At 48.8% G+C, this 26721-nt stretch overlaps 11 protein-coding genes across 15 annotated transcripts; 5 read left to right on the top strand and 6 right to left on the bottom strand.

The window, feature by feature from the left end:
• Positions 1–429: 429 nt before the first annotated feature.
• Positions 430–2242, top strand: FOIG_03642 (uncharacterized protein; the record flags this gene model as incomplete). Its single annotated transcript, XM_031201609.1, has 4 exons — positions 430–698; positions 754–1618; positions 1652–1867; positions 1925–2242. 4 exons carry the CDS (start codon positions 430–432, stop codon positions 2240–2242), a joined length of 1668 nt encoding a protein of 555 aa, XP_031069133.1.
• Positions 2243–3112: 870 nt separating this feature from the next.
• FOIG_03643 (uncharacterized protein) lies at positions 3113–5858 on the top strand (the record flags this gene model as incomplete). Of its 3 annotated transcripts, XM_031201612.1 has the most annotated exons (6): positions 3113–3579; positions 3808–4179; positions 4228–4983; positions 5042–5055; positions 5197–5378; positions 5448–5858. In XM_031201612.1, 5 exons carry the CDS (start codon positions 3113–3115, stop codon positions 5274–5276), a joined length of 1689 nt encoding a protein of 562 aa, XP_031069136.1. In that variant the 3' UTR covers positions 5277–5378; positions 5448–5858. The 3 variants fall into 3 exon arrangements, with proteins under 3 accessions (XP_031069136.1, XP_031069135.1, XP_031069134.1); XM_031201611.1 differs by having other exon boundaries at positions 5042–5378; XM_031201610.1 differs by lacking the exon at positions 5197–5378.
• Positions 5746–8709, bottom strand: FOIG_03644 (ATP-binding cassette, subfamily D (ALD), member 2). The gene is made up of 4 exons (XM_031201613.1): positions 7724–8709; positions 7458–7673; positions 6735–7408; positions 5746–6680 (listed from the first exon to the last, which is right to left on the bottom strand). The coding sequence occupies exons 1-4, from the start codon at positions 8234–8236 to the stop codon at positions 5954–5956; spliced, it is 2130 nt and encodes a 709-aa protein (XP_031069137.1). The 5' UTR covers positions 8237–8709; the 3' UTR covers positions 5746–5953.
• Positions 8710–8759: 50 nt separating this feature from the next.
• Positions 8760–10356, top strand: FOIG_03645 (diphthamide biosynthesis protein 3). Its single transcript, XM_031201614.1, has 2 exons — positions 8760–9059; positions 9110–10356. Exons 1-2 carry the CDS (start codon positions 8862–8864, stop codon positions 9170–9172), a joined length of 261 nt encoding a protein of 86 aa, XP_031069138.1. The 5' UTR covers positions 8760–8861; the 3' UTR covers positions 9173–10356.
• FOIG_03646 (uncharacterized protein) lies at positions 9434–10474 on the bottom strand. The gene is made up of 2 exons (XM_031201615.1): positions 10107–10474; positions 9434–10042 (listed from the first exon to the last, which is right to left on the bottom strand). The coding sequence occupies exons 1-2, from the start codon at positions 10204–10206 to the stop codon at positions 9894–9896; spliced, it is 249 nt and encodes an 82-aa protein (XP_031069139.1). The 5' UTR covers positions 10207–10474; the 3' UTR covers positions 9434–9893.
• A 2350-nt stretch (positions 10475–12824) lies between these two features.
• FOIG_03647 (leucyl-tRNA synthetase, cytoplasmic) lies at positions 12825–16931 on the bottom strand. Of its 2 annotated transcripts, XM_031201617.1 has the most exons (6): positions 16871–16931; positions 16700–16790; positions 16163–16647; positions 14532–16110; positions 14433–14472; positions 12825–14253 (listed from the first exon to the last, which is right to left on the bottom strand). In XM_031201617.1, exons 2-6 carry the CDS (start codon positions 16769–16771, stop codon positions 13076–13078), a joined length of 3354 nt encoding a protein of 1117 aa, XP_031069141.1. In that variant the 5' UTR covers positions 16772–16790; positions 16871–16931; the 3' UTR covers positions 12825–13075. The 2 variants fall into 2 exon arrangements, with proteins under 2 accessions (XP_031069141.1, XP_031069140.1); XM_031201616.1 differs by lacking the exon at positions 16871–16931 and having other exon boundaries at positions 16700–16861.
• A 75-nt stretch (positions 16932–17006) lies between these two features.
• FOIG_03648 (uncharacterized protein) lies at positions 17007–17903 on the top strand. 2 transcript variants are annotated; one of them, XM_031201618.1, is made up of 3 exons: positions 17007–17364; positions 17419–17489; positions 17541–17903. In XM_031201618.1, the coding sequence occupies exons 1-3, from the start codon at positions 17121–17123 to the stop codon at positions 17652–17654; spliced, it is 429 nt and encodes a 142-aa protein (XP_031069142.1). In that variant the 5' UTR covers positions 17007–17120; the 3' UTR covers positions 17655–17903. The 2 variants fall into 2 exon arrangements, with proteins under 2 accessions (XP_031069142.1, XP_031069143.1); XM_031201619.1 differs by having other exon boundaries at positions 17076–17364; positions 17419–17796.
• FOIG_03649 (uncharacterized protein) lies at positions 17539–18549 on the bottom strand. The gene is made up of 2 exons (XM_031201620.1): positions 18356–18549; positions 17539–18301 (listed from the first exon to the last, which is right to left on the bottom strand). The coding sequence occupies exons 1-2, from the start codon at positions 18422–18424 to the stop codon at positions 17801–17803; spliced, it is 570 nt and encodes a 189-aa protein (XP_031069144.1). The 5' UTR covers positions 18425–18549; the 3' UTR covers positions 17539–17800.
• Positions 18550–18626: 77 nt separating this feature from the next.
• FOIG_03650 (uncharacterized protein) lies at positions 18627–20103 on the top strand. Its single transcript, XM_031201621.1, has 2 exons — positions 18627–19192; positions 19248–20103. The coding sequence occupies exons 1-2, from the start codon at positions 18836–18838 to the stop codon at positions 19500–19502; spliced, it is 612 nt and encodes a 203-aa protein (XP_031069145.1). The 5' UTR covers positions 18627–18835; the 3' UTR covers positions 19503–20103.
• On the bottom strand, positions 18674–20589 carry FOIG_03651 (uncharacterized protein). Its single transcript, XM_031201622.1, has 2 exons — positions 20163–20589; positions 18674–20111 (listed from the first exon to the last, which is right to left on the bottom strand). Exons 1-2 carry the CDS (start codon positions 20456–20458, stop codon positions 20018–20020), a joined length of 390 nt encoding a protein of 129 aa, XP_031069146.1. The 5' UTR covers positions 20459–20589; the 3' UTR covers positions 18674–20017.
• Positions 20590–20596: 7 nt separating this feature from the next.
• FOIG_03652 (uncharacterized protein) lies at positions 20597–24642 on the bottom strand. The gene is made up of 5 exons (XM_031201623.1): positions 22830–24642; positions 22700–22777; positions 22164–22646; positions 21401–22113; positions 20597–21344 (listed from the first exon to the last, which is right to left on the bottom strand). The coding sequence occupies exons 1-5, from the start codon at positions 22877–22879 to the stop codon at positions 20962–20964; spliced, it is 1707 nt and encodes a 568-aa protein (XP_031069147.1). The 5' UTR covers positions 22880–24642; the 3' UTR covers positions 20597–20961.
• Between the last annotated feature and the right edge of the window lie 2079 nt (positions 24643–26721).

Genomic DNA, 26721 nt, shown 5'->3' on the forward strand with positions numbered 1-26721 from the left:
GCAGACTTGTATACCGCAGTAGGTAAGCAAGGGCAGGAAAGATGCTCGTTCAGGAACAAAAGATACCTTTTCCGATATACCATAGTAGACAGGAAAATCACCTTCCTCATAGGATCTACTACATTGGCATTCTGTGTGACACCGCGCAGCAGATCGATCTATGCCTGCCTCGGTATCACTGCCACCTTACCTTCTGCCTACTACCCTAAGGAGCAAGCGCTCCTCTCTATTGCATTTTTTTTTCCATGCTTCCATTTGAGAAACATCCACACTTTTTTCTTAACCCAAAGATCACCCTCCCTCCTCTTTTCCCTATCCATTTCACACTCGTGGCTCAGGTACCAGTCGAGGCGTATCGCTGCCCCGAGCCGTGAAACTCATCATATTTCTTTTCGTTTCATACCCCCCCTCGCCGCAGAAACCCTTTCGATGGAAGTGGGTAAGCCCCAAAAAGCCGATCGAAAGATCATCGTTGGCGTCGATTTTGGGACCACATACTCTGGTGTCGCTTGGGCTGAGAATCGCAACCCATCACGACGAACTTGTATCACGCAATGGCCAGTATCGAGTGCCAACAAGGAAGGACAATCTAGCGATAAAGTCCCTACAAGAATTCGATATAACGGAGACAAAATCGAATGGGGTTTCTCGGTCCCTGTGAATGCACCTCAGCATGAAGTTGTTGACTGGTTCAAGCTGTAAGTGTTCCAACCTACATAAACATTGGCAGCTGGATGGCTCATACCTTTGAAGGGACTTAGACCCATCCACACAGGCTGTTGGCTACAATCCAAGCACCGAGGGTGCACGAAGCGGCCGAAACGTCGACGAACTTGTTACCGACTTCATTTCGCAGCTCGTTGACCATCTAATGTACACCCTACGTGAGAAGCTCGGCAGTGGCCTTGTCGACAGCACTACTTTGCAATTTGTAATCACTGTACCTGCCATTTGGAGCGACTTAGCGAAGGAAAAGACCAAGAAAGCATGCGAACAAGCTATGATTTCCGTGTCCGAGCACCATGTCCATCTGGTTTCCGAACCCGAAGCAGCTGCCATTTATGCCCTTCATGACTTGGACCTGAACGGCCTTGACGCTGGAGACACCATCGTTGTGGTCGACGCAGGCGGTGGTACCGTCGACCTGATCTCGTACACAATCCTGAGCACGAAGCCTATTCTGGAGGTCCAGGAAGCGGCTCCTGGTTCAGGTGCACTTTGCGGCTCCACGTTTCTCAACATGCGCTTCTCAAAGTTTCTTCAGAGCAAACTCGGCAAGGAAGAGGGCTTCGATGACGAGGTCATGGCTGAGGCCCTGGATGTGTTTGAGAACAAGGTCAAGCGCCAGTTTGCTTTAGACGTTGAACCTGACGAGACTTTTAACATCCCTGTGGCAGGATTGGCAAACAATAAGTCGCTCGGCATCAGTCGTGGTCGTTTCGCCTTGAAGGCATCGGACGTCAATAAAATATTCGAGCCTGTGGTGCTTGAGGTCATCAGATTGGTAAAGGATCAGATCACAGCTAGTAACGTGCCTGTTCAAGCCATTCTTCTGGTTGGCGGCTTTGGGTCCTCAAATTACCTCAAGGAGCGACTTCGGGCTGCCATAGATGGCTCTGTGCGGATAATGCAGCCCCCCAACGCATGACAGGCCATTGTACAGGGAGCAGTGCTCAAAGGACTTGCTCGATCCTCCCCAGACTGCGCAGTGGTCAAGGTGGAAAACCGCAAGGCCCGAAAACACTATGGCACTGAATGGAGTGTCCGTTGGGACGAAAAGTCTCACGGAAATCTCAAGAGCGAAAGATATTGGTGCGGTCTTGACGGCTGCTACAAAGTCCGAGTCATGGAGTGGTTCATTACGAGAGTAGGTTGACAGACGTCATTTCACTTAGCAAATCCGACCAAACTGACATCACAGTAGGGCTCGACGGTGTCTGAAAACGACCCATATATCGCCGCATTTGTGTGGACAAATCCTGTCAGCAAAGGACGCATTCGAAAGGTCAAGATGACTATATACAACGACCATTTGTCTCGAGATGCTCCATTGTCCCGCAACGACAATGTCAAGATGCTCTCAATCGTTGAAGCGGACGTCATTCATATTCCGGAGAATCAACTACGTCGCAGAAAGGGCTGCGACGACCAATGGTACTACGAGCTGAACTATAAGATCGAGGCTGTATATACCTCCGCATCCACTAGTTATACTCTGATCTATCAAAGTAAGTTTCGTTGAGGCAATTTTGTAATGCTTTATACTAACTGTTCTGACAGACCAGCGCTTTAGTACTGTGACATGTGAATATGTTTAAAGTCATATGCATGCTCACGGTGATTCTTGTATCTGGGGGTTTCAAGGGGTAAGCAAGGTAATGATGTCCATATTTGGACGAAATCATGGTGGCTTTGGCACAGATTGCTGGGCAAAATCTACCATGCTAGTCTAGTTTGCATAGTTAAAGAAGAGTTATTATCAGTCGGTAACACGGTTCTCGTCATTGTGCTTGTGATCTACCGTACCTACTCAGTACCTACCTACCTACCTAGGTAGTTGATCGTACTTATACCGCCCCAGGGGGTGGGTGCATCGATCAAAGATGGCTTGGAGGAGGCGGGGCGGGCCACATGGAAGCCATGTTATAACCTTAATCGGGCACGCACATGGGCCGGGAACTAAGGGTCTAAGGATCGATGTGTCGAATTCGTGGTTGTGAATGGCTTCCATTGCCCTCCGAATAAGTCCAGCAGGTTACCTTCTGCTTTAGCCACCTGCAGGCTTCTCGGGCCAATGTTGTATATAGGGAATGGACCTCAGGTACACGATAAAGATGGCCTCCAGCTGCAGAACTGGCTTTAAAGACACCAGTTTAGCTTTCTTTCTTGCTTTCTTTGACGGTAGCCTTAAGATATCTCCTCTTGAACTTAATGTTAGCAGAGTATATCTAGTCTCCTACTGCCTTGAAATTGTTTCTATGAAAACTTCTGTAAACCATCACCAAACATCATACTTGCCTTGCCCACTCAACATTACCTACTAACCTAGGCAGGGCTGTGAAACCTCAGCTTATTCTTGGACGGGAGATCGGGTACCTGCTTCCTTTGCAAAATGCTATGCTTCAAGGGAAGCAAAGGCTACAAGGTGGTACCAAAAAAGAAGGAGGTCAAGGCAGCGACTTCAGCTTCAACTTCAACTTCGACTAATCAGACATCTGCACCGAGAACCAGAAATGGCACTGGCACTGGCACTGCCGCTGTGACTCAGCCCACGAATAGAGTGGCTGCAAAAAGTACCCGTCCTTCCCCTGATCGATCTAGGAATCCTCCATACTCAAATTCTCGCCCTTCTCCCTCTCGAAGACACAACACTGAGCAGGGCCCTCCTATTCAACCGCCTCGCCAACAGTCCAAAGTTGCGCGCACCAACAACATGGCCTCCCAAAATGGCATCTTCTATGGGCGAGCGGACTCAGCCATTACGAGTGGTTTTGGAGACGATGAGAGTGCTACTGCAGTGCAAAATCCAACGAGCAAATCTCAAGGCTCATCATCAAGCAACACGGCTCAGTCTCAAGCGTACGATACAACTCCTGCACCTTCAACACAAGCCCCTTTTCGCTATCAACGTCCTTCTTTTCTCGACGACTTTGACTTTACTGCAGAATCATGTCGCGATATAGTTGTCGCTCATGGGGTTACTTCTGCTCTGTCGCCTCGACAAGGCTATCATCCTACCCCAGCGTCTATCCTAAACTTTGCAGACTTCGACCTTGAGAATACAGACACTAAGATTTCCGATATCAGACACGACAGAATTCCATCCCATGAACGACCGGTAATAAACACCGCCGCCGCTGCCGCTTCATCTTCATCTTCGTCCTCTGCTAGCCCGTACGTTGATCTGCCCGAGTCACTAGACAGTGATGCTACAACAACAAGGGCAATAGACAGACGAGAGTGTATTGTCTGTAGCGACATCAAAGCTACAGATTCTTTTCCAGATTTCGTCACTTCAAAATGCACGCACACCCCTTCTATATGTTTGGATTGCATGGAGCGATCAATCCAAGTGGGCATGAAAAGTAAACGCTGGACCGATATCAGATGTGATGAGTGCCAAGAAAATCTAGAATATAACGACATTCAGCGCTTTGCCGATGAACACACAATTGCCAAGTATGAATGCGGTACTCAAACAGACGGAATATGACTAAAAACGTATAGATACGAAAGACAGGCGCTCCGAGCTGCTGTGGAAGAAGATGAGAACTTCTTCTGGTGTACCTCTGATTGCGGCTCTGGGCAGATCCACGACTCTGGGTCTGCTCAACCCATCGTCGTTTGCATTAAATGCAGTCATCGCTCATGTTTTCGCCACGGAGTCAACTGGCATGAAGATTTATCTTGCGAGGAGTATGATCGGCTTCAAGAAGATCCGGATTTCCGTGGCCACTTGGAGCTTGAAAATGAAAGGTGGTCGAAGGCCCAAGCAGCTCAAGCAGCTCAAGAAGAGGCAGATCGGGACCTCGCTAGCAGGTTCGTCGCCAAAGAAAAGGCTAAAATTAAGCGCCAAGAGGCGCAGGATCAGAGAGAGAGAGAGCGAGAGCGAGAGAGACAGAAGAGTCAACGAGAACGAGAACGAGAGAGACAGAAGTATCAAGAGAGGCGACGAGAGCTAGAGCGAGAGAAGCAGGAGAGGCAACGATTACGGGTACGAGAGAGACAGGAGAATCAGGAGAGGCAACGAGAACGAGCACGAGAGAGACAGAAGAATCAGGAAAGGCAACGAGAGCTAGAGCGAGAAAGACAGGAGAGGCAACGAGCTCTTCGCGAAAAAGCATCGGCTCAGAAGGCCGCAGAAGAAAGGCGCCAAATTGCAACCAGAAGAAAAATGGAAGAGGCGAAGAGCATTGCCACATTGAGAGCCACAACAAAACCATGTGGAGGATGCGGATGGGCTATCGAGAAGAATTCCGGCTGGTAAGCATCAAATCTTCATGTTCTACGATGGCAACCACAGTTCTAACAAACATTCTAGTTCACATATGACGTGTAAGTTCCTTGCCACCTTTGCTATTTTTTATCTTTCCGCACATGCAAGTCTTGCTATAATGCTGCTTCACTATCACGGGTACCGTGCGTTCACATAGGTCTTCCACGTTGGCCACGTTATATGGACACTAATCATAGCAGGTCGGAAATGCAATTACCAATTCTGTTGGACCTGCGGCAAGCCATGGAGCAGAACACACTTGTGTCTTGGCTTTTTCTAGCGTTCAAACTGATTAAATTGAGTAGTGCCAATGGGTCTGCACCAAGTAGCTGAGAAATGCAACAGGATCCATGGGCACTACTCAAGTTACTTGGTTTATACGGTAGGCCACAAACTTTTCAGCTGGCTACAAGCAAAATACCTATGCAGTGCTGATTCTTGTGTATTGCAGGTTCAAAATGTGGGCATGAATTCTGCTGGGATTGCGGCGCCGACCATCGGGCTATCATGAGAGGCGATAACAGCCTGCATAAGGAGACATGCCGGTTTCATCCTCGCAACCGGGGGAGTGGGTAAGATATTGGACTAGGCTTTGAGAGGATGGTTGACATGAGAGGTTTGGCGGATGGGTTGAGAGCCATGACACCCCCGGGGATGTGTACAAAGCTCTGTTCTTTGAGTTGCCTCGACTATGTATAACGCAAAGCCAGCTCGGTTGTCCATGCTGAGATTTGGCAAGTGGTTGTATATCTCAATATATCACAAACATGCAGGATACCATCAAGTGGTTGGCGATGAAGCTGTTTCAATTATTGCCTGTAATATACTACCACATCAAGAAAACACTTTACGCCGATGTCTAAGCACCTTCGAGAAAATATAGCTATATCTGTGCAAATATTCATTCATGGGTATTCGGTAATATTTCCACCAAAACCTTAATATAGGTCGTGCCGTCTAAGCAGCCGTCAACTCGGCGATGCGGCGCTCCAATTCGGGGACCTGGCGCAACCGAACCTCCAGCTCTTCCTTCTCATCCTCAAGTTTGAGACGTCGATCGGCATCAAGCTTGGTAAAAACATAGTTGCCCTGGCCGTCGAACTGGAGAATGTGAGAGTGATACTTCCACAAACTTCGACGGTGACTGACAGTCATGAGAGTGACGCCTAGAGCCTTTGCCGTATCATACATGGCCTTCTCTGTCTCGAGGGTAACGCTGCTGGTACACTCGTCAAGGATAGCGTACTTAGGGCGATGGTAGAAGAGCCGAGCCATGGCAACACGCTGCTGGAGACCACCAGAAAGAACATCGCGCCACTCAGCCTCAGCGTCCCAACCTTCCTCGTATAATTCGGGTAGGTGCTCAAGACCAAGGATCTTGAGATACTCGAGAAGGTCTACGTCCGTGACACCACGAGCACGCATCTGGCGAAGAGAATCCGGGTAAATTATTTGTTGGCGAAGGGAGCCTCGGGAAAGGTAAGGCCGTTGGGGAATGTAGAAAATGGCGTGGAAGGGGGGCTTGTAGACTGTGCCTCCATAAACAGGCCAGAGACCACCGAGAATGCGGAAAAGAGACGATTTGCCGCAGCCGTTGGGTCCAACAACAAGCAAGTGGTCTCCGTGTTTGAGAGTGAAAGACAAAGCTTTGATGAGTACGTCACCGTTAGGTGAGATAATGGGCCTAGTTGAGCGAATGGGTTAGCGTGGTAACAGGGGACAGTGATCTCTAACTTACACATCAATAAAGGTGATGTCGTTACTCTCGTGGACAGTTCCACGTCCCTTGAGAACAGCCTCGTTACCTTCGACGCCCGAAGAGGACACGAGTTTCTTCTCGAAGTGACCAGCCTGGACATCATCCATCACATCCAGTAGAGTAGCAACACGAGATGTGTAGCCCGCCAGTTCCATAACCTCTCTGTATGAAAACATGATACGGCCAAATGCGTCGGATGCAGAGAGAAGCATCCGTCTGTTGGTGACAAAGGCTTCTGTTCGATCGCCCATGTTCATCGCGATATGGCCAGGCATCTTGACGAAGACGGGAACACTGCAGAGCATCAGACCAAGTGCGCCCCAAAAGTATTTAATAACAAAATCCTCCATGAATCCGTGGTAAAAGCGTCGACGGAGGATGTAGTTGACGTGCTTGATAAGAGTAAAGTAGCCCTTGTCTAACGTGTCCTTTTCAGCGTTGTGGCCGCCGTATAAAGCGACTTCTTCGCTATAATCGATAAGGCGCGAGTGCTGGAAGCGGAATTCGCCCTCCAACCTTGCTTCGTCTGCAACATATTTCCCAAACGGCGGAGTTAGTGCTCTCATCACGTTGGCTGATAATTGGACAAGGAGTGACATGAAGACAACGCCTTCACCGCCAACGCTCTTCGACAAAGACCAGGTATATATTGTCTGAATGTGGTCAGCAACGTTGTTGTTAAGTGCAAACGCTTCAACATACCATATCGAGTAGAGGTTTGGCTAAATTACTGTATAATTCAGCCAGACTATTGGAGAACTTTGATACATCGACCGCAATCAGTTGATCTGGATTCTTTATTCTGTCATCCAAAGCCGAGATACCGTAAAAGGTTAGATTGGATAAGTATTTGTCATGTATATGCTGCGTAAGCCGTGATCGGTATTTAAGCGACAGTTCAGCTTGGTGATACGATAGCTAAAGTAGTCGTGAGCAAGTAACGAACATCTGGGAATAATCAGACTTACCATGGAGTTGGTAAAGGTCGCAGGGACCGCGATGAGCATCCACCATACTATGCGCTTCAAGAATTCCTTTCCGTTTCCTTTCACGAGAGCCTTTACAATAGCACCATCCATCTCGGCGACGCGTAGACTAATTAAAGTCCTGAGAACCAAGAAGAAGCTGTGGCTCATCAGTAACCTTGACTCTTTGCTGCGCCATCCTGGAACAACAATCTTGAGTAGCCGAAGCAATGACCGAAAGAACTCGCGATTCAGCTCGACTTTCTTTCGGGGTGTTTCCTCGCTTCCACTGGATGTGGTACCACGACGGGCTGCGCGCTGGGCAGCTTCACGGGCGGAGGCTGCCTTTTGCTCGGAGATGGCAAGGCGAATTCGATTAGCGAGGGCAGCGAACAGTGTTATCCATACAGCGCGTGAGATACGTGTGCGATTGGAAACATAGAGGGTTGTGAGTTGCGAGATGATACCCCGGAGGGTGCGATCGCCCGGCAAGGCGAGCTTCGATTGCGATGCCATAACGCGCGCGCAGACTCAGAGACTCTGTAGATTAAGTTGACAATGGTACAGTATTATTGAGCGATCCCTAGCGATGACTCTGCAGTCACTTGAAGTCGCACTTGAAGTCGAAAAGTAGTCGAGATTGGGGTTGAGCCGAGGCGTATCGACGTCACGTCACAGATCTAGCAGCTAAGCGCATGGGGAAATCGGAAGTCGAATGGTATCCAAATAAAAAACAAGCACTGGTTCAAACAAATGTCTTAGGACCAAAGCCCAAAGAGAGGGAGAAAGAATTCAAGGTGTTGAAGGGAGTAAGATTCTTGCGCTACATGACCAAGGACGTCTTGTGAGCTCCAAGATATCGATGGCAGTTTCCCCATACAGAAGCTTCCTCGGTCGATGAATCTGGGGCAGGTGTAAGCCTCCCCACACTTTCGTCTTGCGCTCGGCATGTGATTGACATTTGACTCAACAGCCACAAATCGAGCACAGCCACATTTATCAATCTGTGCCACTTTCCGCGGGGATGACTGAATTTTTGGTCGCATCGCGGGGCAACTTTTCTGAGCCTTTTGAGATAAACACAACATCACCGAAATACCTTTCTTATTCCTACCATAGCAGCCATCAACTAGCAGCCAAAATGTCCGATGACGAGGGTCTTTCTATCTATGACGAGGTCGAGATCGAGGATATGACTTTTGACGAGGCTATGGGCGTTTACCAGTTCCCATGTCCTTGTGGCGACAAGTTTCAAATCACACTCGAGGATTTGCTGGACGAGCAGGATATTGCCGTGTGCCCTAGTTGCAGTCTCATGATCCGGGTTATTTTTGATCTGGTATGTCTTGCGACAAAAGTTTGCTCGTGGCTTTCTGTTAACAAGTTCAGGATGACCTACCGAAACCTCCCACTTCAGGCACCTCGGGCGGACAGGTTCCTATAGCCGCTTGAGCGAAGCAAGAATGGCGATAGATTCATACAAATTGCGACTACCCATGCGAACAGACCCGGCACGACAGTCACCCTTCCGCCGTGAGCACGACACCCTTTGAGGAGCTTGAAGCTTCTGTGTCCAACCCAACACCCGTAAATCGGCCGCAACTTCGGAATCCTTGAAAATTTCATTTTCGCAACGTCCTCAAACCAACGCGAACAGAAACCCCTGCATGGGTAGGACAAGAGTGGTTCCAGGGTACCTGGAAGCCCGGCTGATACTGGTTCAACGTACTGTGTCGCCGCCACAATCAGCCAATTTACAAGGGCAACGGGCAGGGAGGAAGGAATTGAGGCCCCAGCCAGTTTAGATAAGAGCGCAACACAAACGGCATGCCGCAAATAAATTTGCCGCCATTACTCCGTTGGTTCAGGGTTCCTGCCAAGCTTCCAGAGATAAGCAGGAAGCTTGAGGCTCAAGTGAGCTGGGTAGTAAAAGAGACACACTATATTTCACGAAAGTAAAAAAAACCAGAAAATGGTGGTATGCGATTAGTATTAATATAGCTGGAGGTGATCTCGCTCCATTGGTCTATCTATTCTAGTCAGGACAAAAAGTTCCCGATCTATCTCCATCGAAAGTTAAACGCGCACCAGCACGGTTCCTCCAGGACTATGCATCAGAATGCATCATGTCCTCATATCCACCAAACCCTGCACAAGTTCCGTATGTCGAAATTTACAGGGCAAGGGCAACAGCGAGAGCACCAGCGAGACCGCTGAGGCCGAGGGCAGCAGCGCCGTTGGCGGGGGTGGAGCCGGAGCCGGAGCCGGAGCCGGAGCCGGAACCAGAGCCAGAGCCAGAGCCGGGCTTAGTACCGTTGGTGGCTGTTAACGTGATGTTAGTTGAACTGCCGTGAAGAGAGGATCGTGAGAAAGAGTTGGAACTAACGGGCACCGGGAGTAGCAACGGGAGTAGCAACGGGAGCCACAGGGGTCTGGGCAGCAGCCGCAACAGCGACGAAAGCGAGGACGGCAACGGAAGCGTGCATTTTGATGGTGGTTTTAGGTTGTTTGGTTGTTGGTAGAAGAGTTTGAAGAGAATTAGATCGGGTTTAAACGAGTGTTGGTGTAGCGATTGTAGTTGTAGTAGTTGTTGAGTGGATGCTGAGAATGAGGAAATGTTTGAATGAGCAGAGGAGCTTCGACTCCTATATACCTGAGAGCCTCGCAAGGATTGAGAGGAGAGTCAGTCAGTGCAGTACATACATGATACATGATACCAGCCCCAGGGGGCGGTTGCATCATCCCAACCCCAAGCCACCCACTTCTTTTGGTGTCATCGAGTTCCACCGTTGTACTATGCATGACTCCACCGCCAGGATATTTCGACATCACCCAATACCAGATGCTAGGACCTCAACGAGGAAGTTGATCCGGTGCGTCAGTTACAGAGCTGAGAGGGCCCACAATGACTTTAGCTTTCTCTGTCTGAAAATCAAGGCAGAGAGTCAACGCAATCTACAGTGTCAGTTGAGGTTGCAGTGAAAGGAAGACTCTCTGTTGAGTCATGCTGGACTACACTGGCTGACTGCAGTACAGGCTTGACGCGGCTGTACAGTGAGTAATTCGATAATCAACAAAAAATACAGACCCAGCCTCGCACCAACCGTTCCGCTGATGCTGATGCTTATGCACTACGATATATTGTTGCTAGATCAACCAACCAAGATCTGATCCTACCCGCAGCCATATGCAAGACGACAAGATATTGACTTGATGGATGCACACCACGGGAGAGACAGCCAGCTACGCATAACAGCACTGCAGAACGTTCAGGTCCAGCCTAGCCAGCCAACGCCAACCTCTAGAGATTCATGGAAACAGGAACAGGCCTCAAGATGATCAGCTGTGCAGTTCCATGAACCTACACAGTTTCACTGGGCAACAAGAGGCTTGCGTCATAAACGCAACCAAGTTTTGATTATGTGTATACTGCACTGTATCTAAACCTTTGAGGATCAGGGTACATTCATGAATGGTCGCGGTTGGGCGTTGGTTAGTTTGTTTGGGGATGGTGGAGGCGGATTGCGCAAGCTCCAGACCAAGGCAAATAGAAAAAAAACCGCTCGATTTTGCCAGAGAATGTTTCTAAAAACAACCACAAGATAACTGGAGACGTTGTACAACAACACCAACCAGCCGCTCACTGTTAATACTGGAAAGCATGGGCGGAATAATATGCAAATACAAGGAACCTGCGTGAATAGCGGCTGCCGGTATTCCCTATTTCCCCCTTCTCCCGCAGTTGCAGATGAGACCTCCATATCCCTGTGCCCTGTTAGCCTGTGCCCTGAAATCTTGCGGCTGGACCAAATGCTAGGATTGTATTTTGCGGCTCGGACTAATAATCTGTAGATCTGTGTTGGATTTTTTTTAATTGTGGTTCTGACGCGCAAGCAGAATCAAACAGCTCAGGCCAGGCTGCGGCCTTAACCGCGACCACAAAACCACCAGTCAAGGGGAAAAGGAGAGGGAGAGGGAATAAACAGGAATGATCGTCCAGCCACATTCACTCTATTATCGTTTCCTTACCGCGCATTGCATTAAAACGAAACAGCGCGGACATTCCGACAAGCTCCATCATGATCGATTGCCTTGAACTTTGTCGGTCACTTAGACCAGAGAAACCCCAGCAAAACAGCGAATATGAATGGCCTGTGCGGTTATAGTGGTTCCATGGAAAATCAAGCTCCCTCCCCCTGCCGGCTTCTTGCTAGCTTGCCCCCGGCATGCAGTCTGGCTTGTCTCCCGTCCTCTACCGCTTCCGTCGCCTGCATCGCTACCACACCGCGCACGACGCGCAATTGATGGAACCCATCAGTGAATGTATCCATAATTCCATATTTTAATCTGAATCAACGGTTGGAGGAGGTGCTCAGGTATAGTGATGATGACCAGGTCCCTTGAATCTGAATAATCCCCCCTTCAATCTTTGTCTCCTTTAACCGACCCAGAAAACTCCATATTTTTGCATGAACAAGCTTTCGGGCCCCTTTTGTTTAATATTACTGCTTGTTGCCCCGGAACATTTCTCGATAGCATTCATCATCCATTATACTGTATGTTCCCAGGGGTTTGTTACAGACCAACTGGAGATGCAGACGGAAATATTCAATATCGAATTAACAATTGCCCCCTGCCCTGTTCATGTAGCGCTCGGAGAAAAAAGCCAAAGGTAGAAGCTCGGTCGGACTGTCTGTTTCGACATGAGTAAATTTACATTAAATGTCATTGAAACGAACCATGCAATACACCAAACTCTTCTCTCGCCTCGTTGATGCTATCGACTACCCCTGTCTCATTTGAGTCAACCTTGTAAGCTCAACCATGTTCTGTCAAGTTCTGGAATCCTACTTTGCAACTTGACAATAAGTATCGGAACTATCACGATCACCGCATGACTATTATCGAATCTCGTCACTACCACTGCCACTTTGTCGGCTTACTGTATGTACAGTGGCAAAGCACTACGTGATGTCAGCGTAAGCGTAGGCGCGCACCGAGTTCTACGGACAAGAATAGCCTACCGAAGAATCCGGATTACTGGATCGAGTACGGAGTATCGAGTATCGAGGCGAGTCGAGGCGAAGGGGAGGCCTACATGGGGTTCATCAAGCTCAACCCAGATCAGAATCCAAATCACAGCAATCATGCCAGGCATAACAAAGCAAGCCCGTCTCTAGTATAATTGATCGACGACTTTTCCAATTTTAACTCAAAACACAGATCTATCGATCCACATACAGTACACACATCTGATGCAGGAACACGTAACCTCTACCGTGTACATGCATCCCCGTGTCATACATTCTATGTTGACAACAAGCAAGATCATCTCCTTTTCTTAAGCTCCTACATTCAAGCCTCAACATTTTCAAAATGGAATGTTGGCTGTCCAGGGACTGCATGCTCGGCTGCAGGTACTGAAAGCTCCACCTCCTTTCCATCTCCGAGGTTGGTTCCCTTCTTGCTGCCCTCTTCGACTGAGATGATGTGGCAAGCAACCAGGCCGCTAGTCCGCTTCAATCCAGGAACCATCTGCAGGAGAGTCTCCTTTTCGTTGAATGCCAGCTTTTGCTCCAGGACCACGCTCGCTGGCTCGCCGGCCTGAAGTCGTCTCTTGAGGTTCTGCACAAATGGCATGGCCTTCTTCATTTCTCCCATCTTGCCAATCTTGCCATTGAGCTCCTTATCGTTGACTGACTTAGCCTCCACGTTCCACATCTCCTTCAAGAGATCAATGTACTTCGCTTGCCAAGCTGGAAATTTGTCCGTGACAAAGATTGTGAGTTGCTTAGGCTTCTTGGGGTCGAACGATGTCTCCTTGCCCTTGGCCTTCTTCTTCAGTTGCAGACCCTCCGCCGAGTTGACGTTGGAAGCAGTGTTTCGTACATAGTCACGCTTCGCCGACAGGGAAGCATCGACCTCCTTAATCTCGGGGAATCGAGCATTATGAATAGTGCCCTCATTCTTCAGCACCTCAAGCCAAATGTACTCAGACCAGTGGGGAGCAACGACCGCCAGCAGCAGAGCCTGTACCTCGATATACCGGAGGGCAAGATCGCGGTGCAGTTTTATGCCGGCTGCTGCGCAGGCTTCTCGATAGAAATCGCGAGCGCTCGTCAACTCATATAGACCAGCCTTTAAGGCCAGCTTGTAGTTGGTGTTGACATACTGCTCAACAGCCTCCTTGATAACCGCGTTCATGTCGTTGTTGAACAAGGCATCCTGGAACGAATTCAACTCACCAGTTCGAAGTTGATCCTGGTCTCGAACCATATCCTCGCACCACTCCTTGAGAGTATATAATCGGAGAATGTTGGTATCGGCAACATCCTCCTCAAAATTGGCATCATTGACTCCATCGCCAGCATCCGCAAGAGCAATACGAGAAGCGTCCGCACCGTATTTCTCTGTCAAGTCTCGGAGAGTCATGAAGTTACCGGTACTCTTGCTCATCTTCTCGCCATTGAGCATTAGATGACCGTTCGCGCGGATACTTTGAGGCCAATACTCTTGAGAGAATAGGGCCAAATCTAAGAAGTGTTAGTCAAAAGATACTAAATTTGCCTGAAAAGAGGTATCGAAATAAGGAAATAGTCAGAAAAATCTAGAAAAATGTAGGAAAGTCCAGGAAAATTCAGGAAAACTCAGAAGAGTTCGGGGAAAATCGGGGAAAGCCAGGAAACAGGAAAAGAAGAAAAGGGTAACAAACGGGAATATAAGAAAAATGTGAGATGATTCGCAATTAAGTCCTGTGTAACACGTTGATTAGTCTCAGGATAGCTTAGTGAAGACACACGTCTTGACTCACCTTGCCCGAGACTCGCACGTCAAGAGGATAGAAGTACTCGAACTCGCGGCGCATGCTCTCCAGGGTCTCCTTGGGGATCTTGCTATTTGTGAGTATCTCGTCACTGAGCTCCTGGCGGCAAAAGACGTAGTCCCAGACTTCGTCAACCATTTGCTCCGGTCCAACATTGGCACTTCCCTTTGTCTTTCCGAAGATGTCCTTATGTAGAAGGTGGGCGATGGTATAGTAGGCCATGTAAACAGTCGAGTCACTCAGACTCTCTACCAAGAATTGAGGATCCCAAGGGAGCTTGGAGCCGAGACCGTAGGTTCGAGCACAAGCCCACTGGTTCAGCCAGTTCAGGACACCCTCGAAACTGTTCTTGGTCTCAGTTGTGTAAGTGTTTAGGCCATTCTCAACCCAGTCAAGTGCAGTCTTCTTCCATGACTCTTCGCCGTAGTCCAAGTACCATTGGTCCATAAGAGCAACGATACAGTCATCGCCTGATCGACTGACAACCTTGCGCTCAGGCTCAGAGTAGGCAAAGGCTTGACCGGCATCGATCATTTGTTGTCGGACCTTAGGCTTAGCAACCTCGACCTTCTCACCCTTGAACTCGCCCACCTTCAGAACACCCTGGTAGAAGCCTTCCTTGTACGCCAGCTCCTTGGCCTCCTCAAGCTGCTTTGTGTCTTTAGGAGAAGCGATTTTGAGCTTCTTGACCAGGAAAGGAGCGCAGAGGTCACCATAACTAGGTGTATCGATAATGGGGAAGATCTCAAGCTCAGCCCACTCCTTCTGAATCCCATAATAATCAGCCTTCTTGGCCAGGTCGGTCACAGTAGCAAAATCATCAGGACTGTCAGATGGCACGGAGGTGACAACTCCAGTACCCTTTGTAGGGAGAACAGTCTCCATAGGCAAGACACGTACTCCCTCTTTGTGCAATGAGAGGGGAGCATCAACAAGAGTGCCGACCATGTCAGAACCAAGGACATCAGCAACCTTCTCGACGACACCCTCGGTAGCAAAGATACCCTGGTGCGCCATATTACGTGCGGCACGTTCCGTCATGACATAAAAGTCATTGTCGTTGGCCTTAAAAACGCCATAGGTGATCTTGGGACCCACGAAACAGCAAGTTTGGCCATACATAGTTTCGGGTCTCAGAGTAGCCGCGATCTTGTAAACGTTAGCACCCTCCGGGAGCTTACCCTTCAGGGCCTCGGCAGCTTTAGGAGCCCATTCGAGAACCTTGATCTTCAGGGCAGTGTATTCCTGGGGGCCAACACCCTCGCCTTCAGATCGGTCGTGGTCCATACAGGGCTGACCATCCTTGATAGAGTAGATGGTGTATCGCTTGCCGAACTTGATTTTATTCAGCTCCTTGAGACGGTTCATCTGCCATCGAACAAAAGCGTCGTAGTAAGGGTTAGCATCAGTGGTGACAAAAGATCGACGCCAGTCGATACGGCAACCAAAATTGGTCAGGTCTTCCCTGCACAGGGGAGGGAAATGTTGAAGCCAATGTTGAGGGTCAGCGAACTTGTGGATTTCCACGGTGGGAATTCCGATAGCTTGCATGATCTGGAACTGGTACCTGCGAGTTGTATTAGTAAGTTGGAAACTTCGAGGACAGAAGCTCTATTTACTTCATCTTGACAGATTTCGCCGCAGCTTTGCCCTTCGTAGCCTTGAACTTGGTGATATCCTCCTTGATCTGCTTGACAACGGGGGCTTTCTCTTCGACAACAGGCTCATCATCCTTGTAGCCCGAAAAGTCCTGGCCAAACATCTTGACCTCGTCGACGAGCTTGTCGGCACAAGCCTTGATGGGCATACCAGTGCAGTGGAAGCCCATGGGAAAGAGGGCTCGCTTTCCCTGCATGCGTGCAACACCAGCAGCGAATTCAACCTTGCTGACAGAGAAAGAGTGACCAGCGTGAAGAGTTCCGTTCATGTAAGGGTAGGCCATGCATCCAAAGAACTTGGGCTGCTGCTCCCGAAGTTCGGCGGCGGGAATGGAGTGGAGAGGCACCTCATCCGTGGTGGGTGCATTAGCTTCGAAGACTTTCTCGTCCTGCCATTTCTGTTGATATTTCTTCTCGAGTGCGACCAGAGTGTCTCGCTTCTCAGTCTGCTCATAGTTAGAGTGGCCACTTGAAAACGGTGGAGGAAGTTGGACCTGCACCTTTGAGCTCCTTGGTCTTGGAGATGTTGAGAGCCTCCATGGCCTTGGGAACAGAATCGGTAGAAGCCATAGTCGCAAATGGACGAGACCTGTGAAGAAAGAGAAAATATTGTCAGTTTTTCCCCTGAGTAGTATGTTGAAATATGAAGGTTGAGTGAATAATACGCACTTCGAAATTCCGTGGAAATTTTTGAGTCACTGTTTGGAAGGGATTGAATCGGACTTGAGAAGGAGGGGTGAAAATCGCGGGGCACACTCGTAGTGCGTCAAGGTGGCTAGTGAGTGGGCGGTTTTTGTGGCGGTGATGTGGCGGTGATGTGGCGCCTATTGGAGATTCTCCAACACTAACGACATTCCTCATGCGAAGCTTCATGTCTTGAACCATTGAGTCACTCGAGGTCGGGAGCGACTTAATCACAATGTTTCCCACGCTGATCAGACGTATGGCCTCATCTTCAAAGGATAGTCTTCTCAAGAAGGCTCCTCTGACGGTGGCAACCAACCCTTACAGGGCCCGAAAAGTGTGGCCTCCGAACTTCAAGCAACTTACTGTCCAGCAACAACTCCGGTTTGAGAAGAAGTACAAACGTCGCATTATCCTAGCAAGTCGAGCACCGCGATGGGTGAAATTTGTCAAGACTGCTCAGCTCCTGACGATTGTTGGTAAGATTATTCTCATGCAATCATTTCCGGGCTCTTATCTAACTCAAGTTCCAGCTGCACTGATCTGGATCTGCTTCTACTCCGAGTTCGAATGGTGGGGTCAGAAGTATAAACCTTCTGAAGAGGTTCGTACATATGATTATAGAAGAACCAAGAACTACTAACGCCATCATTAGATTCGTAAGAAGACACAATATCTATTCGGCACAGTCGATCCCGAGAAGCGATACGAACGACGACCAGATGCGCCGCCTTTCCATCCCCCAAAGGACGAGCCAGAATCAAAATAGTGTATTCTTTATGTATATTATTCAATACCTGGAGTTGGGCGTTAGTCTCGTAGAGTCGAAACATATATGGATATCTCAACAGGCAGACACATCTTGTAATCCGCTCTACCATGCATTTCATTCGTCGCTCTGAATAGTCGTAAACTTCATCGCCCAGTCCAAGCAAAGTTGGCACCCATACCAAGTCCACTTCCCAGACCAGTAGGTCCTCTGCCTTCGTTCACAGGTCTCTTCGCGACCGTTCCTTGCGCCTTTACCCCTGAGACAATGCGATCCAGATTTGTCTCTATTACCACGCCCCCTATTATCATTTCCGATAAGGTAGAGTGCAGGGTTTCGAAGTTGAAGATCAAGTCCAGCTCACAGACATTCTCGAAGAGCTTGTCAAGGGCCTCCACGTAGACTTGAATCAGATCGATAAGGGCAAGCGGCGATTCGGTCGATGTGGAGATGACGATGAAATAAAGGGTCGCATAGTTGCGATATGTTACTAGTGTTGGAACATCGTTCTGTTCTTCCGAGGAGGTGTGGGAGGTGCCTGAAGCGGCGAGCAGAGGTGGAAGGGGTAGGAAGTTGCAAGATCCGGCCGGTCGATTCGAGACGAGTGTAAATATTTCGGAGATAAGGCGCTGTTGTATACTCGTTTCCTATGAGGCGCATCTGAGTTTCTGGCAACAAAGCCGGAGGGGGACAAAGCATACCAATTGAGTATAGAACTTGGTCAAACGAGGCTGACCTTGGCCGTTGAAGACCAGAAAGGCATTGATCATGATTAAGGACAGGCGCTCTTCATTCCCTCACTCGAATCAATGTAGATGACCTAGTGTAGGTAGGCAAGGTTTGGGTTTCGTATGGTATTGTAGGTAGGTTGAAGCGGTAGATGGTGGGGCATGTGTCTGCAATGAAGACGCGGAGCTGATGACGGGATGCGGGAGCTACAATCCCGGTACGTACCTCCACTGACGAAATTCATGGTGCAATTGGTCAGTCCCACCTGGCAGCTGCACTTATCCAGACCGCGGGGAGCTTGGTTGCTTCAATTCGTTCATCTTCTGAATAACAGCAATTGACCGAGCTCGTCACCGCGAATGCTATTCTGGTTTTCATTTACGGGCCCTTTCTAACCATTCAATACTATAGTCAGGACGCAATTTCTGAAAGTTGATCTTCTAACAAACAAAATGTCCCGACAAATCGCATTTCAAGCTTCCCGCTTGGCTTCGCGAGCGATCCGCTCTTCAACACCCATCTGCCGCTCAAGCTTCCGTATCGCTCCTGCAATCACACACCTTTCCATCCGATCTACCCTTTCGCAAAAATGCTTCTCGACTACGGTTTCCAGCAAGCGGGGTATCATGCCTGATACGGAGAATCCTGCCAAGCCTTTGAACGAAGCCGAAGAGATCCATCAGAATGCTGTTGTGGCCGATATTACTGAGCAAGAGTACCATGACCTTGCGGACGAGTACCTCGATAATGTTGTCGGGAAGTTTGAGGAACTCCAGGATCAGCGAGAAGACATCGACGTCGACTTTTCAGTACGTATCACTTATGCGATCATCGTCCAACCCCATCTGATACATTTATCTACAGGCTGGAGTCCTCAGCATCAGTTGGCCTGACAAGGGCACATACATCATCAACAAACAGCCCCCCAATAAGCAGATCTGGCTGTCGTCTCCCATCTCTGGCCCTAAGCGCTACGACTGGTGCCTCTTTGGCGAGGGCCAGAACGAGAAAGAGGGCACAGCTGTGGGTGACTGGATCTACGTTCGTGATGGATCCAGCCTAAACCAGGTTTTCTCTGAGGAGCTTGGTGTTGACATTGACGTTCCGAGCGAGGAGTAGAGCTTCCTCCCGAATGCCGATAAAAGACCCAGCAAGCATGGTTGAAGGAGAAGACCATCACAGACAAAGGAAAAGCATTTATGAAGGCGTTGAGGGCTTCGGTTAGCCTAGTGAGGATTGCGATTTATGTTCAATGTATTGTACATGTACTATTTAAGGTCTCTCCGTTCGGGGAATTGGGAATGCCCAAGTCAGAACGTATGCAAATAATTTGCCGGTTATTCCGTCCAAGATCTGCCATCAACCATACAACTCCTTGTGCCTCGTGTACGTAGTACAGTTGATGTACAGGTCCCTTTCATCGTCTCGATGAAGAGCCGCTAGAGGAGCTTCTATAGTACCTCAGGCCTTTGATGGCAAAATACGCATCCGTAACTCTGTTCCTTCTTTGTCTGAGAACTTGATATCTGTGTGTCCGTATTCCAAGAACTTCAGCTACCGCAGGTTTCCGAGGCGAGTCCTGGGCTTAGTGGATTGCTCTTCTTCGCATAAACTTGGGGGAGCCTCAAGTAATCTCAACGGAGACAGATGCCCATAGTTTTATTAAGCATAGCGACCGTCATATCATAATGATTATACGCAGTCGCATTCGCTTCCTTCATCTCCTGTCTAATCGCGACATAAGCACTGGCTCACTCATGAAAATTTATTCAGACTTACTCTGCATGTTTCAACGGATCATAAGCCGAGTAATCCTTTTTCCGGTATCTCATCTGCCGGACTCGCAATAAGTTCTTCAAGATCTTATGCTCCAATCCTTTCTCTTTCGCTGCCGCCTGGAGAAACCATATGGTTCGCTTGATGCCCCGTCCATCATATGTGGCACCTGGCTCGCGAAAGGCCCTCCGGAGTTGATCGCGGGCTACGAAGCGAGCAGGAATTGCGTATTGCACTGCCTTGAGAAGATTTCGATATAGATGTCGATAAGCATGTCTTATCTCGGTCGGGGTAGCCATGCTTGCAGAATTTGGATAGACAGTTTGTATGCCATTGGTGTTCCAGTTACGATGAGTGAGAAGTTATAATGGGCCCACTTTAACTATCATGGAACAAATCGAGTTCATGACAGTAAACTGTGAGAGAGCAAAACCTTACTCCGGAGTAGCGACAACACTTTCTTCAACATGATTACTTCTTTATCTGTATCAAGCCGCTTCTCTCATTATGTATGATATACAGGCCATTATCAGCCGTCTAACTCCATGAAAATTCGGTCTAAATATATCGATCCATAGATCTTCAAAGAAATGCAGCGATCCTCATCCAAAAAAACACACATCACCTTCGTTTCGTAAGTCTCCTTTAGACCCTGGCACATTTAATTGATTCTTTCCCATCAAGTGACTCCAATATCCTTCAAGGCGATCGTTGCGCTATCTTATCCTGGCGGTAACGCATCCTGCGCCTTGTGCGCCATCTATATGCAGTTATTCTTATAGACAAACTCCAAAAGACTTCATCAATAGTCATCACGTCGGCCTTCTCGGCCCTCTTCTTGTTGGCCAAGAGGAGCATACCGACCTTGCGCACTGCTGCCACTATCGGACCTGTTTCGTCCGACCACTCTTGATAGCCAGCCACCAATACTTCGTTCATCACCGCCGGTCTGCATCTGGGACTTGCTGTCATCATCGATCGCAGGGGGGTCGAGGGAAAGTCCAGGAATAGCAGATGAGGGTCCAATAAGCCCTCGAGAGGATCCTACAGGAGATCCGGCCCTCATCAAAGAACCAGTTTCAGTGCCGTGTAACGAAGGAGTACCAGCAACGGTACTGGCGTCTCCAAAGAGCGAGTCCATGTCTTCCAGGCGCACGCCACAGGTCTCCGGGTAGATAAAGTATACTTATAATATGTCAGCAATGCGATCGTGTCAGCTCAGACATGACAAAAGAACTTACCAATAACAACACTGGCCACACAGAAGAATGCATGAACCAGATACATGCGCCACTTAATCCATTCCTGGAGGATAGGCGTCATCTCACCCACAAGCCAGTTAGCCGCCCAGTTAGTTGCTGTCGACAGACTGGCACCCTTTGATCGAATGCTGAGAGGGAGAATCTCGGGAGGATAGAGCCAGGGGATAGGTCCCCATGAGTAACCAAAAGCGGCATTGTAGATCATGACGAACAGAACAACCAATCGAGGAGTCCACTTGATGTCGAGGAAGAGGAAGTAAGAGATGAGCGATAGTGAGATGGCCATGGCTGTGGCACCAGAAAGAAGAATCTTGCGTCGACCCCAACGATCCACCAGGTACCACGGAGGAATTGTTGACATAAGATATGTGAGACTGTTGAAACCAGTCATGAGGACAGCGTCATGACCAACCCAACCAGCAGACTCAAAGACGTAAGGTGCGTAGTAGGAGATGACGTTGATGCCATTGAGCTGGGCGAGCGCTTGGGCGGACATGGCAATAAAAACTCGGGTTTTGTATCGACGAAACATGTCCTTATATGTTCGCTCGCCTTCTTGGCGTTGAAGAAGGACGTTCATCTTGATCTCGCGATACTCGTCTCGAGCCTTAGGATCATGAATATCGCCACCTCCGTACAAGTTAGCAATGACCACCATCCCTTCTTCATCATGGTCGTTGTCCAAAAGCCATCTGTGAAATTAGCAAGCCATTTCGACACATACCAAATATGATTGACTTACCGAGGTGATTCAACAATGACCAGACTGCCGAGCCCAAGCAGAGCACCCATGAAACATTGCAGTCCAAGAGGAATGCGCCAAGAATAGTCACTCTCAATGAAGCCGCAGCCATAATCAACCCAGACAGATGTTGAGTAACCGACGATGTTTCCTGTGAACTCAATACATGCTAGTTTTCCTCGGTTGTGAGGGGGCGAGATCTCAGACTGATAAACAGGCACAATGGTCGAGAGCATGCCAACTCCGAAACCGGCAACGAAACGTCCAGCCATCATCATGGGCATGGAAGTAGCCAGAGTCTGGAGAGCACCTCCGACGAAGAAGATGCAAGACCCGTAGAAGATGGTGCGTCTTCGACCGATGATGTCGCCAATGCGACCGACCATCAGGGAAGTGATGAATGCACCAATCTCTAAGATAGCAACCATAGTACCAACGTATGCCTTGGAAGGGTGATCAAAGTAATCCATAAAGTATGGTCCACTGGTAATCGATTAGTCAAACCCAAAACGAGTTCAACAGGCATTAGAACTTACGTGATTATACCTGACATGACACCCTGATCATATCCAAAAAGGAAAACACCGAGTGATACGAAGATACTGGTGAAGTAGCTGGTAAAGGTCAGTCTATGACATTGCAAGTGACGAGAGTGCATAATCTTACATCAAGGCCTTGCCTGTTAGGCCATGGATTGAACCTGTACGTCCGGCCATGATGGCGCCGAGTACGCGTTCAGCGCGAGAGGGACCTGGGGGGCTGAAGTTAGGAACCTCGATAGCCTCCTTGTTGATAAGGGCAGATCGCGACTGAGAATGACGGTGGTGATGTGAGTCCTGGATGCGAACCCTCTTCTGGTTGCCGTGCTTGGGGTGTCGGCGATGAACGTTGGCCAGAAGTTCGTCCTCAACGTCTGAAGAGAGCTGTAGACGAACAGGGTCGTGCTCGTCGGCCAGCTGCTCGCCAATATCGCCGGTGTCGGTCCACGACGATTCGGAGCCAGAATAGGACGAGCGACGATGAGACTTGGCAACGTCGGAGCGGTGTTGGCGGTTATCGTCGCTATCGTCGTCGTAGTCACGATCGTGGTCGTTGCGGGACGCGAGCAATGACGTCGCTTGTGAATCCGGGTCTTGGTGTTGTTGATTATCAGGACGAAGGGTCCGTAGAGGAATGTTTGAGGGAAGACGTGAAGACTTTGAGGGAGGAATTTTGGTAAGATGGGGCTGTTAAGCAGCAGCGCCCGTCTGCAGAGAGATTGAAGGTAAAAGGTACGGAAAGAGAAGGGGGAAGGCCGAGAGACAACGAGGTCATCGGCACCTTGAACGGCCCAGCGATAGACGGAGGGGAATGGGAAAGATGGGGTCGGGTGACCGGGGTGTGGACGGTACGGAATCAGGGTCTATCGGCGTCTATGGCAGGATTCAATGGGTAAAAAAAAAAAGGTTGACTGGTAAACACAGCAAAAGATAGTGATACCTGACTGGGGCGCGGGCTCAATTGGGCGTGTGAGGTGGGTTCCTAGTCAGTTGAGATGCGCTGTATCAGGCCTTGTTCTTCTGGGCTTGTTGGGACCCCTGGTTGGTGGTAGCTCAAACTGCGTCACTCGGCAGCGTAGATTTGGGGATCAGGTACTTTGGAGTGACCTTGGACAAATTGCGTGTGCGTGAGGTTGAGATGCGGTACAGGCGGAATGCGCGGTAATAATCGACAAGCAAAGCGCTGTCATGGGCCCTTTGGCTGAATTGATGAACGATCTTCAGAAACAGAACGAACTAGACAAGATCAAACTGCCTAGGATGGAGTCGCAGCTGGGGAAAAGCTGGAGTGCAGCACGCGGAGGCAGGCTGTAGCTGGCTGGGGTCGGTGCAGTGGACGACAGGCAGATGACCACGATTGAGACAGGATAGGACCTCAAGCGGACAGTTGCTGCACCAAGTGACAAATCTCAATAATAGTCAGGCGAGACAGCAGCAGGGGCAGCGATCACGAAAATGTGCAAGCGATACGTTTGGGGGGGGGAATGATCGACTTAAGGGTGAGGAAAACGGCGCGAAAAGAGGTGATTTGATGATAGGGATGAAGGTTGGTAACGAAGGGGGGATAGAGAAGAAGAAAATGCTGTTCAAGATGAAGGAAGGGCAGCAACTTGAGGGATAGGACAAGTCGACGACTAAAACTCGATCGAGAGCAAGCAAGGGGACGGCTGCTGGAAAATAGTATGTACGGGAGTTTGCCGTTCAGGGGAGGCTTTCAGGAGGTCAAGGTCGCGTTTGCCTGGCCTGGGCTGTCAGATTGAGATGGAGGATCTCTAATTACTGCATTGCATCCAATTGTTGCACTGTACTGACTGGGCTGTCTGTATCTGATCTCCATACTTGCTACTCTATCTCAAGTACAGTAGCGATTCCACTTTACCCAATCTCTCATCTTGCCTGATTGCATGATCATCAGTCAGTTCGCTCTATCCAGTCTCAATTTCTACCGTTTTCTCAGGGGTAACAATGGCTCATCTCTGCCAGCCTTAAACTCTGAATTTCAACGGTCTTGCGGATACAGTACCTTCACGTGCTTCCAGTTTGTCAACTCGATGAGAATGTGTCCAGGAGACTCCACGTTCACAAGCGGGCACTTCTCCACGCTTTTTACTATAGACGCTCGGGGCAAGCTGGCAAGCTTGCCGTCCGTCGTAGGTCATTTCGAACTATCGTGAAGTGTGGGGTGTGTGGACGCGTTATAGAGCCAAGACAGCCATAGTGGGGGTTTACAGGCAGCTTCGTTGATAAAAACCACTATTTCTCTCAATCAATAGAGAGCAAAATAAGGATGCCACTCTGAAAAAATCTCTCCTCAGCTAAGACAAGTCAGATGAAGCGCTGCTAGATCTGACTCGTAATCGCATCCAAGGCTGTGCAAGCATAGCCAGTCACATGCCTTGTTACCCATTCAGTTGGAACTCGAGTGTGACTGTGGACGGGAAGCTGGAAATATGCAGGTTCCAGTAATTCCCTCCTGGCAGGACATGCAGTTCATGGGCTTTGTTTTATCCTCATCTGCAACTTGAGACGTGTTCGTGAACAGGTGAGCCATTGGCTCCCCTCTCGTCTTTTGTTATGAGTCTTTGAGGCAGCTCACACAACGTTTGTAACCCGATCTTGACCAAGATCCAATATTAAAAGCGGTCGGTTCTAATCGTTGGTATTTCCCCACGAAGTCAATGTTCACGAGGATATTCTCTCCACACACTAAGTAACCCCCAGACTTCATGGCACATATAAGAACTGATGTACTTATCAAGTACTTGGTCCTCCACCATAGAATACGCTATCGCAAAGAGGGAAGACTGAAATCTCAATATTCTTCGAGTTCCACTCACACAACTAGAAGTCCAGGGTAAATTCAGGTTCGCAGTGATTTGGTCTTCCGCCTATCGTCTTCTTGAGATATTGATGTTGGCGGGCCCGCTTGACTCGTGGTGGATCCAAACTACGTCACTCCATCTCCATGTAGTCCATGTATTGACTCTTGTGGGACGGGACAGGATCCATAATCGAGTTTGTCAAATGCGAGATGTTCGCTTTTGCAGATTTCGCAAAAGTTGTTGACTTGATATATTATAGCCTAATCACGGATTTTCGAAAGCAAGACGGACCTTTGCTTTAAATGGGCAATGCTTATCAGGAAGTTCATACATCCAAGTTCAATGATGGGCCGTGCTATCGTACACTAGGATGTAGCAAGGTTGAAAGATTAAAACACGACGATCTGATGTTGACCGACCCTTTGAAAACAAGCTGTCAAACTGGCGAATTACATTAGCCCCCTTGTTCCACTAGTCGCGTGATTCTATGTCAGGGTCCAGCCTCTTGTCAGATGAGACCTGGGTTCGTAGTAATCGTGCATATCGTGTTATGAATAGGTATGCATTCGCTCTGGTCAAGCATACGAAGGGAAGATATAGGAATTAAATATGATCATTGTTAACCCTGTCTTGCTTCACATGCTTGCATATATCTTCGCTGATGAGATATATCTTCCTTTATTATAATGGGCATAATGGGAGAGATATTGTGCAGTTGTCTTGAGAAAATCACAGTCTTCGGACAACAAGCATAATTTGTGAATTATAAAAGTGCATGGAATTCCTCATGGACAAACCGAAATCTTGAACTACTTGTAAAATATGATGTGGTGACTCTCACTTCTGTGAACTTCATTCCAGATCTTTTAGTTAGCTACAAGTAGGATCAGTAACAAGAGCAAGAATGTAGTAAGTAAGTAAGGTAGACCTATGGATTGTGAGAAGAGGCTGAGAACGCTCCATCATGATTTCATGTAATTTATTCCACCCCGAGCTCCGAATACCCATTATAACCTTCCGTGTGATTTGTGTCGGGCTGTTCAGAGGCTCACTCAAGTATGAGTCTGGCGGGCTAACGGACATGAAATATGTGAATAACACGATCTTGTCGTACCAGGAACATCTTCGGTATATACATATGATCACAATCTCTTATAAATCATCGTAGGTGACGTTTGTAGTTGGAATGGGGTGGTC

Source organism: Fusarium odoratissimum, assembly GCF_000260195.1.
Source record: "Fusarium odoratissimum NRRL 54006 unplaced genomic scaffold supercont1.4, whole genome shotgun sequence".
NCBI lineage: Eukaryota > Fungi > Ascomycota > Sordariomycetes > Hypocreales > Nectriaceae > Fusarium > Fusarium odoratissimum.